Genomic DNA, 17,882 nt, shown 5'->3' on the forward strand with positions numbered 1-17,882 from the left:
TGTAATGTTCTATGCCTGCAGATATGTGACATTATTCAAAGATTGGGAGCTGATTATCAGATTTTCCCCCTTTGGTATGGGAATGGTAAAACTTAAAAGGAGAAAAACAACTTGAGAGATTGAATAGAAAACTTGAATGTAAACAACTCTGATTTCAAAATGCTTCCGATTGTGTGTGAAATATTGGAATTTCAGCAATAATAGAGGAAAGGTGTTGGGTTTGAAAGAAGTACTTTGTGTGCTCTTTCTTTCTCCAGTCTACTTTAGAAACCTTGTTGAAATCGCTAAACTGTTCATATTTTAAACTGATCCTGTAGCTTCGTGGGCAGCGTGGTTTTCACAAAAAATGCAACCTGTGCTCAGAGTCCATCGGTTAGCATCTCTGCAGAATCCAGTGGTGATTGACATTCTGTTCAGTCCTGAATAGATGACCTGAAAGTGAAATGTTCAATAGCTGGTGCTGCTGTCGTCTGCTTACTGCCTCCACCCGCTCGCATTAAGGAGCAGAAATTCAAGGATGGTGTTCATCTTACTTGTTGGAAGTTGTTCCTCAACAGCCTGTTTTGAGACCTACAGTGAGAAATCATTGTGGAGTTGGAATCATTGGTTTAAAACTTGGTCACCTTGCAAAGTTGGAGACTTTGCAAAGAAAAAAATCTACTGTAATGTGTGGTTAGGATAGGACATTGGAATCATTGCCCGCTGTCCGTCAATTCGAGACTGCTGTCTACTTGGGGTCGCAAGTTTCTGGCTTGAGTGACGGAACAGGCTGATATTTTGCTGTCATAGCTTTGGGCACATGGGGGACAATGTTCCACGAGGTGGTGGGATTGAGAGTGTAGGATTTGTTTCCTATTCTTTCCTACTCTGCCACCGCTCTGCTTCATTATTAAGTGACTGTGGCCCGGTGTGCAACTTGTTGGATAGCTTATCATAATTCTGAATGACTGGGAGGAGCTTGTTACCAATCGATGTTGCCACGCTTCAAGGAGAGCTACAGAGTGTCTTGGAAACATTTTCTTTGCCTTCCCTGGGATGTTGGCCATTTGAGAAAACAGGACCTGATGGGGAAGATAGTTTTTGGCCATGTATTGAAGTTGCTTTTGGAGTTGGCTTTAAGAAGGACATTAACATTTGTTCAACAGTTTCCCAACACAGGGTGTTTCATGATCTTCACGCTTCTACTACCTGCGTACAGATTCTTGACTATGGGCTACCACGTTCACAGACCTGTCATCCAGTCTCCATTGACACTGGGCTTGGCAAATGGATTCTGGTAGAAGCCTTTGCATGACTTCGTATAATGTTTGGGACCTTGGGTGCAGTCATTGTCCTCATGGTCTTGACTGGTTTGTGATCAGATTTCGGTGACATGTCAAACCACACTGACGAACACCACCATGCCGCTGCAGTCGCCTTCTGCCTCAACAACGGTGAGATGCACAACCTTCCGTGCCTGTTGTGCCGTTGAGGACTTTTTGGACTGTTTTGTCTGGCACCTCCCTCCCACCTTGCTGCCATGGGTGACCCTACCATGAACAAGGAGCTCTCGAAACCCTCGCTCAAGATATTGTCAGAGCACAGACGTCTCTTCACCACATGATGTGATCCAGGGAAAAGGTAGATAGCTTACTTAAAATCTGAAGTAGTGTCTTCTGATTTAGCAAGTGAAATATAGTAAAGCTTAGAGGGCGTTCTCATGTCCCAATCCCTTTTACATCTGGAAGAATGGTTGTTTTACAAAAGCCATTGATATAGCTTGCAAGGAGTAGAAATTGTTTCTTGGAGATGAAAATGGATGTTATCTGACAGAAATTAAATTTGTCCTTGTTGCCGACTTTGCTCTCAGACTTTGAATACATTTACTCCAGCTCAGCCAAAGGGAATGAGCAGTGTTTCATAATGTGCTTTCCATGTTTAAGCCGGCTCAACTTTACGAAGCAGCGATTGCAGTTCAACTTGAGTACAGAAGTTTGCCTCCGGATTAAACAATGAGTGAATGAGATGACATAATTTGAGGATAGCAAGCTTGATGTATCCTGTGTGTTTGTGTGTCCTCACGTGGCAAAGAACAGTAAAGTGGTCAAATTATAATGTAAACCAACCTCCATGCGGTCCCTAAATTTGTTATCCCTCTAGCACAGCTGTCATTTTCCCATCCACAACCACCAAGAATCTAACTGAAAATTTATTTTGTTTCTAATTTTTCATTTCTGCTGACAGCTCTCAGGTTCTATTTTTCATCTGTAAGAAGTTGATCGCTCATCAGATGCTTAACAGCACAGAGATTCTCAAATGGTTACGGGAGATTCTAATCTGTCGGAATAAGTTTCTGCTGAAGAATAAGGTAGTATCAGACTTCAGAATGTACCTTATGGAACCTCTTAAAGATTAACAACCTATTTTAAAAATAAAAAAAAATTGCCATCTGATTTCCCCCCTCTGGCATAAATATTTCCTGAACTGCTTCAAAATATTTTGTGAAATGTTCTTTGGAATGGTATGAGTAGTGGAAAAATGGTTATTTTGCACCTTCATTGCTAGCATATAAAACCAACATCTGCACATCCTTCCTTTGCTGCAGGAATAGGTTGTCATTAACCACACAATTTTGCCTAGTATTAGTATATTATTTCACACTGTTAACCCTGAGTGGTACTTTCAGGGCATTCGCCCCTTTTTTTTTTTGTCTCTTTCTTCTTTCCCTCCTTCCCTCTCCTTCCAAATCCACTTCAAAATAACTTGCATGTTCTGCTTGATCAATATTGTTAACAAGGATTTATTGGTAGCCTTTAGCCATATTGGCCCAAGTCCCGATGCCCCTTTAGTTTGTATTTTTAAAAATAATATTGTCCCTTAAACCTATCCCTTTTTTAAAAAATTGTTTATTTTTCTTAAAATTTAGAGTACCCAATTATTTTTCCCAGTAGAGGCCATTTAGCGTGGCCAATCCACCTACGCTGCATATCTTTGGGTTGTGGGGGTGAAACCCACACAGACACGGGGAGAATATGCAAACTCCACACGGACAGTGACCCAGAGCCGGGATTGAACCTGGGGCCTCGGTGCCGTGAGGCTGCAGTGCTAACCACTGTGTCACCGTGCCGCCCTTAAACCTATCCCTTTGACCAAACGTTTGGTCATCACTCTTGACATTCCAATGAAGGTTTGCTGTGCATTGTGCGGACTTTTATAGGGATAGGGTGGTTTTTCAGAGGATCACTGCAGACTCGATGGGCTGAATGGCCTTCTGCACGGTAGAGATTCTACAGCTTCTAGAATGTAGTAGTTAATTAAGTCCACAATACAAACAATTTGGAGCAATGCTCGTGGTTCTTCATGTGCAATGACTAGGTTTCTAACAGGGTAGACTGAGCAACAGACCAATTAACATTCAGACATGTTACAATGTGTAAGATATGAATTATGATTTTTCTTTTTCATTTCTTTCTGTTTTTGAAGACATTCATTTTTGTGTGTCAATGGGCAATGCATATGTTGGCATTCTACATGGATGAAGTTGTACTTCTATATAAAAATGTTTTGCACTGTTGTGATACCAATTCTGATTTTTCACCATTATCATATGAATAATGAGTGCACTTGCACCAAATTGCATTCTGCAATGTGGTTTTGGGGGTACAGAGGGGGGATTTGGTATGAGTGGGATGAGCATTTGTATGATAGTGCTGACTGTAAACGTTTGTTAGTAAGAGGTTAATGTATGAATTCTGAATTTTGATAGGTTTGCATTATGATTTGCAAAATAATATTTATAAATGATCCTTTGGTAACAACAGAACCAGAGTACTTCACTCATCTTGAGACAAGAATCAGAATCCTTAGGCTCTTCAGTATTTCTTGGTCCGCTGCAAAATCTAAGTGTCATGTTTAGATTGAAGTACATGGTTTATAGAGAAGGCATTTTGAATAGCTTGGTTATGTCCTGTGACTTGAGGTTGAGGAAACACTTGTGTAGCTGTGTTTATGTCATAATCTGTCTTGTAATATGCTGAAAACAGATATGATACAAACTGAGGTGTCATGATTTAATTGCAATGTAAACAACTGCATGGTATTTTAATAATAAATGCCTTGAAATGCTTAAGAAATGAAAATTGTGGCATTTTAAAACAAAAATGCTCCTCTCAGTTTGACAACTGATTATCTGAGTAAATTGAATTTCTGAATGCAGGAGAATGCCACACTTGGCAGCGGGATCCCCATTTGTCGTCAAGCACAGACAAAGCTGGAAGTGGCACTCTATATGTTCCTGTGGAGTCCGGACATCGAAGCTGTTCTTGTCTCCATGTCATGTTTTCGGCACCTCTGTGAGGAAGCTGATATTAGGTGTGGAGTCGATGATGTGCCTGTCCAGAGCATCCTGCCAAATTATAATACGTTCATGGAGTTTGCGTCGGTTAGCAACATGATGTCAACAGGTAATTGCTCATGTATCTTGTGTTGGTCTTTATTAACTTCAATTTGCAGCTCAACTTACTTTTACTTTCCAAACTGCCTTGTGTAAAGTTAGTGAGAACATGCCCATTCGGCGGCTCAGACTTCGGTTTTCTCACATTTTATGAAGTGCTAAAAGGATTGTTAGTGATTACCTCTTAGCTTAATGAATAATACTTCCCTTTTAAAATGCCATTTTGGGCTATGAGGCTAGATTGGAAATTTTTGGCCAGGACTTTACTTGAATAGCTCAGAATAGAAATAATTTGGCATACTTGAGGATAATTTAAGATTTACCAATTTCAGATGAAGGGAGGGGACCAGGGTAGAGTGCTGTTTTGGAGGGTCCATGCAGACTCGAATGGCCGAATGACCACCTTCTGCACTGTTGGAATTCTTGAAAGGATGAATGGCTTGGGCTGTTTGATGTGGAGGAGAGATGGCTGAGGGGTGACCTGATACAGATTTTGAAAGAGTTCTGCAGAATAGGTAAAGCGTTATGAGCGATATCCAGACATGAGGGAAATGAAAGCCAGGGACCATAAAGGTTGCCTTGTTACTGATGAATAACATTCAGGTGAAACTTAGAAGATTGGTTAGAAAGTAAAACTTGGTACTACAAGGATTAGCTAAAGCAAATTCCATTGATACGTTTTGGGAGGCTAGATAAACATGAGGGAGTAAGGAATAGGATTTACTGATATGGTTAGATGACGATGGGGGAGAGAAGAAGAGCCAAATGATGTGCTTTTTTGTGCTGCAGCCTCTGTGTAACACTAACTTAAAAGAGCACACTGAAGTAAAAGCAAATTACTGTGGATGCTGGCAATCTGAAATAAAAACAAAATGGCAGCCAAACTTTTACTTTTTAATCAGATTTTTCTCGATTTCTGAAATTATTTTCTCATATCTGACGGCTGCTTTTGCAAATGTTCCCATTGGAAGCAGTGCATCTTTTAACGCTTCTTCCAATGCGAACGGTCTGTAAATGAAAAACCCAAGTAAAAATGCTCACCGCCTGCAGCCCTCTCAGTAGCTAAATCAGTATGTGCAATTTGTAGCCATTTCGTACAGCACGAATCAGCTTCATAAATCCTCATTCAAACAGACCTGACCTGTACTGGTGACTGCCTCTCTTGATGAGTGTTTACTTGATTCAGATTTTATGTTCTGAGGTGTTGATATTAATTTTAAACTATAGGGCGGGCAGCTCTTCAGAAACGGGTGATGGCGTTACTGAGGAGGATAGAGCATCCAACAGCAGGGAACACGGAGGTAAATTTTCAAATTCTGTTTTGTTGCATGGTGTTGGAGTTGGTTTAAAAAAATGTTTTTTTAAATTCTCTTCATTTTCAACATTTTCATCAAATAAACAACAGAGGAAAAAACAAACAAAAACAATACCAATTCCCCTAACCAAAACAGCACCCCATTCAATATACAGACCTGTATATTCCAAGTGAAAAAGAAAATTAAGTCAAGCAGTAAACAGTGTGACCAAAAACAACAATAACCCTAATCTTCTCCCTCCCCCAATATTCGATGACAACCAATTCTCAAAGTAATTGTAGAAATCTTCCTTCATCCCCCTCAGCTCAAACTTCACCTTCTCGAGAGTCAGAAATTCAAGTAGGTCCTCCTGCAAAGCCGAAGCACAGGGCGGAGAAGCCGACATCCCCATCAGGACCCTCCTCCGGGAAACGAGCGAGGTGAAGGCTAAAGCATCTGCCTCCGCACCCGCCTACAGCTCGGGCTGTTCCAACACCCTGAAAATGGCTTCCAGAGGCCTTGGTTCCAGGTTCACGGGCAGTACCCCCGAGATGACACTGAAAACCTCTCTCCAATACTTCCCGAGCTTCGGGCAGGGCCAAAACATATGTATGTGGTTTGCGGGGCTCCTCCCTCAGCATTCACGTATGTCCTCCACTGCCTCAAAGAGTCGGCCCATCCTCGCCCTCGTGAGGTGCGCCCTATGCACAACCGTCAGCTGTATCAGCCTCAACCCTCCGGCGCACCTCACACCACAGACCGTCTTCCATAAACTCCCCCAACCCCTCGTCCCACCTGGCTTTGATCCCCTCCATGGATACTCTGTCCTCCCCCCAAAATCCTCCTGGAGATCGCTGAGACCACCCCCTTCCCTCTGCCGTGAATTCCTCTTCCAGCAATGAAGGGGTCGGCGCTATAGGGAAGGTCAGAACCTCCTTTCTGACACCGACTCGGAGCTGCAGGTACCTAAACCCTTCCCCAGTCCATATTTATCCCCCAAGTCTTCCAACCTAGCAAAACGCCCACCAGGGACAGGTCTTTTAATACCCTAATTCCCCTCTCCTCCCATCTCCAAAACCTCCCATCCAGCCTCCCTGGATCAAACCAATGGTTCCCCCTAATCGGCATCTCCGCTGACCCAGCCCCCAGCTTAAAATGCTGCCTCAACTGCCTCACATCTTCAGTGTTGCACCAACACCCAACTCCCAGAGTTCTTGCCTTGGGCCATCGGGAGCGGCGCTGTTATCACTGTCCTCCTGGGCGGCACATGGCGCAGTGGTTAGCACTGGGACTACGGCGCTGAGGACCCCGGTTCGAATCCCGGCCCTGGGTCACTGTCCTTGTGGAGTTTGCACATTCTCCCCGTGTCTGCGTGGGTCTCACCCCCCACAACCCAAAGATGTGCAGGTTAGGTGGATTGACCATGCTAAATTGCCCCTTAATTGGAAAAAAAAATAACTGGGTACTCTAAATTTATATTTTAAAAAAAATCAGCGCCCTCACGCCCGACCCCCTACATAGACTCTCCTCCATTTTAACCCACTGTGACTCCCACCTTCCAACCCAACTCGTCACCTTTCACATTTCTCTCTGTCTCTCTCTCTCTCTCTCTCTTTCTCCTCCCCCACCCCACCCCCACAGCCCTGTGCCACCTGAACCCCCAATACCTGAAGTGGGTTGCCGCCCTGTGAAACGTCAGCCCTCTCACTCCCGGCTGGGACACCACAATAAAATAAATTTAGAGTACTAAATTAATTTTTTTCAAATTAAGGTCAATTTTAGTGTGGCCAATCCACCTAATCTGCACACCTTTGGGTTGTTGGGGTGAAACCCACGCAGACTCGGGGAGAATGTGCAAACTCCACACAGACAGTGACCCGGGACCAGGATCAAACCCGAGTCCTAGGCACTGTAGGCAACAGTGATGGCGGCACGGCAGAACACTGGTTAGCACTGTTGCTTCACAGCTCCAGGGTCTCCGGTTCGATTCCCGTCTTGGGTCACTGTGCGGAGTCTGCACGTTCTCCCTGTGTCTGCATGGTTTTCCTCCGGGTGTTCCGGTTTCCTCCCACAAGTCCTGAAAGACGTGCGATTAGGTAATTTGGACATTCTGAATTTTCCCTCTGTGTACCCGAACAGGCGCCGGAATGTGGCAACCACAGTAACTTCATTGCAGTGTTAATGTAAGCCTACTTGTGACAATAAAGATTATGATTAACAGTTGCATCACTGTCGCCCGGGGCACCACAAAATACTCACACTTTTCCAGGTTTAATTTATATCCTGAAAAAGACCCAAAACATCAGAGAAGTTCCCCGTCAGCCCATACTCTTAAATCGATCCCCTCGTCCGCCTCAGTTGGCGCAACGCCTTCCCCATGGAGAACCGCTCAAAGCTAGCCTGTAGCTCTTCCCCTCCTGTCCAAAAGTGTCGTATCTGCAACCCCCATGTACCTCCTGTCCACCTCCAACGTTTCATCTATCAGCCTTTGATGCTCTTTCCTCTCCTCTTTATCCACCTTGGCCATAAATGATATCGCCTCCCCCCTCACTACCGCCTTCAGGGCCTCCCATACCACCGCCTGCGATACTTCCCCTGTATAGTTAAAGCCCACGTACCCCTCAATCACCCTCCCAATCTTATCACAAAAACTTTGATCCCCTGCAATCCCACGTTCATTCTCCACCCCGGTCATGTCCCAAGTTATATGCATGTTTTTTAAGAACTTGGGATTTTAACAGCAGACCTGGCTTGAGGCAGCTGATGCTGAATCATTTATAGTAATTGGTAAATATAACTTCAAAAAGCAGCCCAACTCTTAAGCAAGTGGTGATTTTTTAATTCCACCTGTGTAAGCCAAATTTGTAATTTGACAATTGGACCATATGTTTCGCATTTACACCAGATCCCTTTCCTGAGTAGACTTGTTGCTATTTCCATTTTAGGCCTGGGAAGACACACATACAAAGTGGGAACATGCTACCAAGTTAATTCTCAATTATCCTAAAACTAAGATTGAGGAAGGACAGGTAAGTCTACCTTTTTGGAGCATTGTACAAGCGAACATTTATCGGAACCGGCAATGATTTGCCATCAACCTCGGTCATAGCAGGTTGGCTTGGAAACATGTTGGGGGAGTAAGAGATGCTCTTATTCTGTTGAAGTCATGTTGGCACATGGAAAAGGGGACCATAACTGACATGGATACTTGAATGTTGCTGGAAAATGCCAGTCTGGCAGTATCTATGGAGAAGGAGAATTTTCCCCCTTCTCCAGATGACCTGCTTAACCACCTGAGCATTTTCAGTATTTTCTGTTTCTATTTAAGAATTCACATCCGCAACAATTTTCATTTTGATGGGAGTACTTAATATTTTTTTTTTAAATTTGGAATACCCAATTATTTTTTTTCCAATTAAGGGGCAATTTAGCGTGGCCAATCCACCTAACCTGCACATCTTTGGGTTGTGGGGGTGAAATCCACGCAGACACGGGGAGAATGTGCAAACTCTACACGGACAGTGACCCAAGGCTGGGATTCGAACCCGGGTCCTCAGCGCTGCAGTCCCAGTGCTATCCACCACGCCACATGCCGCCCCTGGGAGTACTTAATATTGACACTGCTGCCAAAAGAAGTTCTCTTCCCAGTAGAGATTTTCTTCCCAAGTTAATAAAACAGTTCACCAAAAACTGGAAAAAAAGCTGTTGATTTTGGCTACTATAATGTATGGCCCAAACTGGAGGGACATGTTTTCTACTGTGCACATAAGTATGATTTAGATCTTTTGCTTATGTTTAAATACTCTAGCACGGGGCAGCACGGTGACACAGTGGTTAGCATTGCTGCCTACTGCGCTGACGACCCGGGTATGAATCCTGGCCCTGGTCACTGTCTGTGTGGAGTTTGCACATTCTCCCCGTGTCTGTGTGGGTTTCACCCCCACAACCCAAGGATGTACAGGGTAGGTGGATTGGCCATGCTAAATTGCTCCTTAATTGGAAAAAATAATTGGGTACTCTAAATTTATTTTAAAAAAAATACTCTAGCACGGTGGCGCAGCGGTTAGCATTGCTGCCTCACGGCGCCGAGGTCCCAGGTTCGATCCTGGCTCTGAGTCACTGTCCGATTGGAGTTTGCACATTATCCCCCACAACCCAAAGATGTGCAGGGTAGGTGGATTGGCCATGCTAAATTGCCCCTTAACTGGAACAAAAGAATTGGGTACTCCAATTTTAAAAACAAAATGTTTAAATATTCTACTTGGGAGGCTAAAAACAAATGTTTAAATATTCTACTTGGGCGGCTGCAGGTTCATTGAAGATGTAAATTGTCTTACAATAGGTACATTTGCCAGTTTTGAGAAGCTATCAAAAAGTTTCATCCATTCTTCCTCCAGAAATAACCTATGATGCCTCAGTCATGTGCAATGAAAAGACTGGGGATGCTGGAAATATGAAATAAAGCAGAAATTACTGGAAAATCTCAGCAGGTCTGGCAGCGAGGGAAAGAGAGTTAATGTTTGGAGTCCATAATGACTTTCCACAGATGCTGCCAGACCTGCTGAGGTTTCCAGCATTTTCTGTTTTTATCACATTATATTCTAATACCCTAACCCAGTTTCAAAACTGACTTTTGACCATAAAACATTATATATCCAGCCCTGAATGGTGGTGGACAATTAAACAACTCACTGGAGGAGGTGGAGGCTCCACAAACATCCCCATTCTCAATGATGGAGGAACCCAGCACGTGTGTGCAAAATACGAGGCTGAGGCATTCGCAACAATTGCCAACCAGAAGATCCGAGTAGATGATCCATCTCGGTCTCTTCCGGACGCCCCAGCATCACAGATGTCAGTCTTCAGCCAACACGATTCACTCCATGTGATATCAAGAAAAGGCTGGATACACTGCATGCTGCAAAGGCTATGGGCTTTGACAATATTCTGGCAATAGTACTGAAGACTAGTGCTCCAGAACTTGCCACACCCCTAGCAAAGCTGTTCCAATACAGCTACAACACTGGCATCTACCGGGCAATGTGGAAAATTGCCCAAGTGTGTCCTGTACACAAGAAACAGGACAAATCCAACCCAGCCAATCATCACCCTATCAGTCTACTCTCCCTCATCAGCAAAGTAATGGAAGGAGTCCTCAACAGTGCTATCAATCGGCACTTACTCAGCAATAACTTGCTCGCGGACGTTCAGTTTGGGTTCCGCCAGGGTCACTCAGCTCCTGACCTCATTACAGCTTTGGTTCAAACATGGGCAAAAGAGCTGAATGCCAGAGGTGAGGTGAGAGTGACTGCCCTTGACAACAAAGCAGCATTTGACTGAATATGGCGTCAAGGAACCCTAGCTAAACTGGAGTCAGTGGGAATCTGGGGGAAATCTCTTCGCTGGTTGGAGTCATGACTGGCACAAAGGAAGATGGTTGTGGGGGGTTGGAGGTCAATCTTCTCAACAGGGTAGGAGTTCCTCAGGGTAGTGTCCTAGGCCCAACCACCTTCAGCGGTTTGATCAATGACCTCCGTTCCATTATTAGGTCAGAAGTGGGGATTATCCTCCGATAATGAAGCAGTCCATATCTAAATGCAGCAAGACCTGGAGAATATCCAGGCTTGGGCTGGCAAGTGGCAAGTTACATTCGTGCCATACAAGTGCCAGGCAATGACCATCTCCTACAAGAGAGGACCTAACCAGCACCCAATGACATTCAATGGCATTACCATCGCTGAATCCCCCACAATCAACATCCTGGGTTACCTTTGATCGGAAACTGAACTGGACAAACCACATTAATAATGTGGCTGTCAGGGCAGGTCAAGGGCTAGGAATCCTACGGCGAGTAACTCACATGACAACATCAAGGTGAGGTGCTCAAATCTAAACACAGCACTTAAATGGCCTTTGTTTGTTTTAAAGAGCTTTAGCAGTACTCATGTCTATACGTATCCTCTTAACACCTCTAATAAAGCTCAGGATCCTATTGGTCTTGTGGCTTTCTGCACATGCGAGTTAGCTTTCAAGCCAGGATCCCAAAATCCTTTCAGTGATAACTTGCACATTTCCTTATTCAGTGTCTCGTTATCTGCCTTTCCTGCCTCCAAAATATGTTTTGCACTTTCAAGCATCTGCTATTGCTCATTAATGTGTTTAATCTGTCCTTTTGAAATTCTCCTCTTCAGAATTCTTTGTTTGAATGTTTAATATGGAAACTTTAATATAATTAATTCTCTTGACAAAAGTAATGTGGATCAGGAATGAGTGAAAAGTTGAGGCACCAGCATTGATCCCTGAGCGCCATTTCTCACATTGCGAGAATGGCTGTTCCATCTCCGTGCCTGCACCAATTTACCATCCATTCCATCAAGTTGCCTCCAATTCTGATGTGTACTTTCCTTGTGCGACTTGTTTTGGTAAAGACTTTTATAAATCAAGTATCAGTTTTGTTCTACATATAGAATTGTTTTCCTTTTTAATAATTCATTTATTATAATATGTTCTGATAAATGCTTCCACGTTTAGGTGACAGAAAGCCTTCATAAGACGATTGTTAAGCGCCGGATGTCACATGTAAGTGGGGGCGGCTCGATAGACCTGTCGGACACAGATTCTCTACAGGAATGGATTAACATGACAGGCTTCTTGTGTGCAATAGGAGGTGTCTGTCTCCAGCATCGCATTAACCCAGGCTTAGTTACCTACAGCCCTCCCATGGGACCAATTACTGAAAGGAAGGGTTCCATGATCTCTATGGTCTCAACTGAAGGAAATGCAGAGACTCCAGTCAGCAAATTTTTGGAACGGCTGCTCACACTAATGGTGTGCAATCATGAAAAAGTAGGGCTTCAGATTAGGACTAACATTAAAGACTTGGTTGGACTGGAACTGAGCCCTGTACTTTACCCAATGCTCTTCAACAAGCTGAAAAATTGCATCAGCAGGTTTTTTGACTTGCAAGGCCAGGTGAGTATCCAAGTAAATTAACTTGCAGGTCCTTTTTTTAAACTAAAATAGCTGTTGAAATAAAATGTGTCCAAAGCTGTATCTGCTATGTTGCCCAAGCTTGCAGTCATTGTGATGTATTATATGTAACTTCAGTTCTTGAAGTAACTGTTCTTATGAAAGTATCTTATGACAGTATATGATAAGGAAATGTAAATATATGTTGATGCACCTGCCTTCTATTTTATGCCAAATACTGACTATGTTTGGTATTTTGCTTATTTTGTGTTTCTGTAATGGACCATAATAGTGCTTTTTTCAATAACATTTTGGGTTATGACACCAATGGAACTGCATTCGCTTTTGGCTGAAGCATCCCAAATGCATTGTACTTTAAAAAAAAAAGTAATGCTCCTTTTAAGTGTAACTGTATTTTGGTTCAGGTTTTGTTGAATGATACAAACACACCGTTTGTGGAACAGACGATAGCAATTATGAAGAACCTACTCGATAATCACACGGATGGCAGTTCAGAGCACCTGGGACAGGCCAGCATTGAGACCATGATGCTAAATTTAGTTAGGTATGAGATTCCCTCTTTCTTTCTCTTTGCTTCTTTAGTGCATGTGCACAGGTTTCTTCCCTTCTTTCTCTCCTGAAGACATGGGCTTTTTGGATTGGGGCCATGGTTGCGAGCTTTCCTCAACCATTTTGCCAAAGTAGTCATTATACACATACGAGTGTTGGGCAATTTGACTCAGGTGGGGTGGTATCACAGAAATTCCAACCCTGGCTGCCCATTGTCTACAGTGGCAAATAGAATCAGGAATCTTCGTCTCTCTTCTACCTTCCCTTCCCGTTTTCCTTCACCTGGGCACTGAGGCCAATTGAATTGTCTCAAAGGTGAAAATACCCAACTGGAACAGTGACATCTTCAGTGGTTTGGGAAGGGGTTGGTCCAAGTTAGACTGCAAATCAAGATTGGCCAGAAAATAGTTAATGAGGTGGAGATAGTTTGGGTGCAAGCGATATTCCTATAAAGGGGCAAAGGTGCTGCATCCAAAGTTAGAGCTGCCTGGATGGCAAAAGAAATGGAGGTTAAAAGAAAACAAACAAGATCTATGACAAACGTCTGAAATGGAATGTAATTGCATACTTGGCGGAATACAAAGTGCAAAGAGGGTATGGAAAAGAATAGAGGGCAACATCAGAGTCCTCACAGGTCAAGGACCTGGGTTGGATTCCAGCCTTGGGTGACTATGTGGAGTTTGCACGTTCTCCCCGTGTCTGCATGGGCTTCCTCTGGGTGTTCCGGTTTCCTCCCACAGTCCAATGGCGTGCAGGTTTGGCGGACAGGCCATGATAAATTGCCCCTTAGTGTCCAAAGATGTCCAGGTTGGGTGAGATTACAGGGATCGGGGTGGGGGAGTGGGCCTAGGTGGGGTCCTTTTTCAGAGGCTTGGTGCAGACTTAATAGGCTGAATTGCTTCCTTCTGCACTGTAGGAATTCTATGGAACCCATAAAAAAATATATATTAAAGGTGAAAGAATAGTTAAAGGAATGGTGAGGCTGTTTCGGGATAAGAAAGGGAATCATCTTTTGGAGGAAGAGGATATGATTGAGGTACAGAATAAGTACTTTGCATAATTCCTCACAAGATGGATAATATCACAGTTGTCCAGGGGGTGGGGGGCATAGAGATATTGGATAGGATAAAAATAGATACACACGGTGTTAGCAAAAGTTTTGACCCCAATGTCCAGTGCAGCATACCTTAATAATTAGATGGCCTTAATTTGCTTTAGCTTCTGAAGTAGCAGCTTGAAAAGAGTATGGATTCAAACCGTTTTGTTGTTAATTTGAAAACCAATTTCATGTGCAATACCAAATGATAGACCACTAATCTTTTGATTGCCTATCATTGCTTTATTAAGTTTACATACCAGAAGATACAAAAAATATATTCCACAAATAAAGTCCAAATTGCAGGACGTTGGCTTATCCTACTGTGTTGTTCAATGCAGGTATGTGCGTGTCCTTGGGAATACAGTCCATGCAATCCAGATCAAAACTAAGCTCTGTCAACTGGTGGAAGTAATGATGGAGAGACGAGACGATCTCTCCTTCTGTCAAGAGATGAAATTTAGGTGAGGATTTTAGTTGAAATAAAAAAAATTGGTATTCTGAACACACTCGAAGGACCCCCCCCCCCCCCCCCCCCAAGTGACAGACTGCAGACTGTTCCACAAACATGGACCGAAACAGCTTTCACTGCATGTAGAACCCCTTCTCCGGCCCCCTAAGGGCAAACCTCATCTTCGGTAACCTGAGGAACTTGTACAAATCCCCCAACGACGCTGCCAGCCTCCAATTCAACCATATTCGTCGCCGGGTAATCAGAGAGGCAAAGGCCCCCTTTCCCCTCCTGCAGCCCTGGTGCCTCCAAAATCCAGAAAATTGCCACCACAGGGTCTGCCGTTATTTTGACCCCCCCACAATCCCGAAAGACTCTCAAAACACCACCTCCCAAAATCTACCCAGCTTTGGAAACCCCCAAAACATATGGACGTGGTTAGCCAGTCCTCTCGCACACCTCTTTGATCTCTGGGAAGAACCCATTCATCTGGGCCCTCATCATATGGACCAAATGCACCACCTAAATTGCATAAGGCTCATCCTCACACAGGAGACAGTTGAGTTGACTCGGTGCAATATTTCACTCCAAATTCCCCAGCCTACATCTTTGCAACAGTGCCCTACTGACCCTCGGTATCTTGCCAGCCCAAACAAACTCCAAAATCAGCTTGTGCACCCTTTGGAAAAAGGCCTTGGGGAGAAAAATCGGGAGGACAAACAGGAATCTTGGCAGTGCATTCATCTTTACCACCTGTACCCTCCCTGCCAACGTCAGGTGCAGGGTATCCCACCGTTTGAAATCCCCTTTTACCCCTCTACCAGCCCCATCAAGTTCCATTTGTGCAGAGCAACCCAATCATGCACCACCTGAAACCCCAAATACTAAAACCTGACCCGAGCAACCTGAAACGGCAGAACCCCAGATTCGCACTCCGCCCCAGAGTATTCATCGGGAAAGTACACATTTTCTTGTAATGAGGATGTAAAAAGATGACCAAGATTAATAATATCCAGATGCCTACGATTTAAATAAGTATATTGGGCATGTCATGATAACTTTGTTATTTCTTCTTCATAGCTGGATGTTTTATATCAACATCGGAAATTGGGAGATTAGCTGTTTGGGGCGATTGATGCTGTGTACCCATGTTGCAATCTGGCATTTAGTTGACATTTTTTTCTAGGAACAAGATGGTGGAGTACCTGACTGATTGGGTTATGGGAACATCAAACCAGGCTGCTGTTGATGATGTAAAATGTTTAACGAGGTAAAACATTTCTTTTTCCAATTAAATATTCCCAAATCAAAATTTCCGATTGCTTAAGAGATCATGCTCTATTCTGATGTGATCGTTTGTATTTATTAAGAATATATAATAAAGTCCGGAAAAAGGAAAAAGCCTATTCACTTTACCATCAATCTCACTAACTTAAACTCATAAGGAAATTATTTGTTTAAGTACAAGTCAGAATGGCAGAACAGACTAGCTAAATGGCCATCTCCTATTTCTGTGCTCTCTCAAAATAAGCAAGCAGTGCAGAATATCCATTCTTTCCCACACATCTCTACCAGCCAATCCTGATGTCTGCCCCTCAACCAAATTACTCTTCTCTTCTAGCCCATACCACTCTCGACCCATTGTGGTACCAGAGTAAATGTCCACTGCAACCTCCAATTGCGCTATAAAACAGTCATGTATTTACCAATACCGTCATCACATCCAGTCGTCGTCGTCGTCTCCCCCCCCCCCCCCCCCCCCCCCCCCGGGGCCGCCGCCGCCATGAAGTAAAACAAAAACCTCCATAACATCTGAGGGTGACGAACCTCATCCCTTGGGGGAGAAAAAAAGGAATTAACTGCCACCATCTTAGATTGAACCCGTCTACCAACCCCCTAGCGGTGTACTTGACCGTCTCCAAATATAGAAACTCTATGAGGTCATCCAGCCAGGCCGAGGCCGGAGTAGGAGACCTCCACTGAAGCAGAACTTTCCTCCGGGCTATTAACGAGGCAAGCGCGAGAACATCTGCCTTCACCCCCGTCGGTGAGTCCGAGACCCTAAAAATGGCCACCAGCGGACAAAGCTCCAACTCGAACGTCACAGCAAGCTCACTGCCTTACCTGTTGATTGCAAATCAAACTGTCTAATGTCTTCCTCCTCGCAAGTAACTCCAGGGTAGGGCCAAGCGAGTACTGGTGGTTCACCTCCAATGACCACCTTAAGGGCCTCCCACAGGATAGAAGGCGAGATAGACTTACTTTTATTGAATTTGATATCCTCCCCAATGGCGGAGATTATACGGTCACAAAAACTTTTGTCTGCTAACGGCGCCGTATCCAACCTCCATGGCGGACATTGGGAGTGACCTGACTCTAGGGCCAAATCCACAAAATGTGGAGCATGGCCAGAAATTCCAATCACTGAATACCCTGCCTCCTTAACCCAGGGAAGAAGAGACCTCCCCGTCACAAAAAGGTCAATCCATGTGTTAACCTAATGGACCCCAAGAAGGGTCATTAAACTACTGCTTAGCCAGCTCTGCTTCAAGACCTTGATACATCTTGATGGCGTGACCATCCCATTTACAATCATGATGATCCTTCGCCCAACTCTTTCCTTCTCTTGAAAACTATGGAACTTTACGATAACAGCTCGTGGTGACTTGTTGGGACGGGGCTACTGCCAGAGTGTTCGATGTGCTCGATCCAGCTCGGAAGGGGGCATGAATCCATCTTCCACCTCCATCTTCCCAAACATCTTTGAAAAGTATTCAGTGGGAGTTGGGCCTTCCATTTCCTCTGGCAGCCCCGCGATTCTGAGATTCTGTCTCCCAGACTGAGACGCCAGATTGTCCACATTGGCCTTGTGTTTTATTCACATCGGCCAAATGCACCATCTGAGCTTCCAGATAGACAACCTGGTCAATGTGCTTGGAGAGCTGCCTCCACTTCCTTTATCGCGGCGTCATGCGCTTTAACCAATTTGTTGGTCTTTGCCAACAGTGACTGAATGGGAGTCAGGACATCCTCTCTCGACCGCTTCTGCTTCTCAAATTGAGTTGTCAA

General features: G+C 44.2%; 1 protein-coding gene across 7 annotated transcripts in view; it reads left to right on the plus strand.

Moving 5' to 3' along the window:
* nf1a (neurofibromin 1a) overlaps positions 1 to 17,882 on the plus strand; it is a 372,455-nt gene that overhangs the window by 125,955 nt on the left and 228,618 nt on the right. For all 7 annotated transcript variants that reach the window (XM_072469816.1, XM_072469815.1, XM_072469810.1 and 4 more), the window contains 8 exons: positions 2,224 to 2,347; positions 4,196 to 4,442; positions 5,660 to 5,733; positions 8,673 to 8,756; positions 12,259 to 12,699; positions 13,122 to 13,261; positions 14,704 to 14,826; positions 16,000 to 16,083. In XM_072469816.1, coding sequence (XP_072325917.1) covers positions 2,224 to 2,347; positions 4,196 to 4,442; positions 5,660 to 5,733; positions 8,673 to 8,756; positions 12,259 to 12,699; positions 13,122 to 13,261; positions 14,704 to 14,826; positions 16,000 to 16,083 — 1,317 coding nt within the window. The remainder of the gene's footprint in view (positions 1 to 2,223; positions 2,348 to 4,195; positions 4,443 to 5,659; positions 5,734 to 8,672; positions 8,757 to 12,258; positions 12,700 to 13,121; positions 13,262 to 14,703; positions 14,827 to 15,999; positions 16,084 to 17,882) is intronic.

The sequence above is a fragment of the Scyliorhinus torazame genome, chromosome 12 (assembly GCF_047496885.1).
Source record: "Scyliorhinus torazame isolate Kashiwa2021f chromosome 12, sScyTor2.1, whole genome shotgun sequence".
NCBI lineage: Eukaryota > Metazoa > Chordata > Chondrichthyes > Carcharhiniformes > Scyliorhinidae > Scyliorhinus > Scyliorhinus torazame.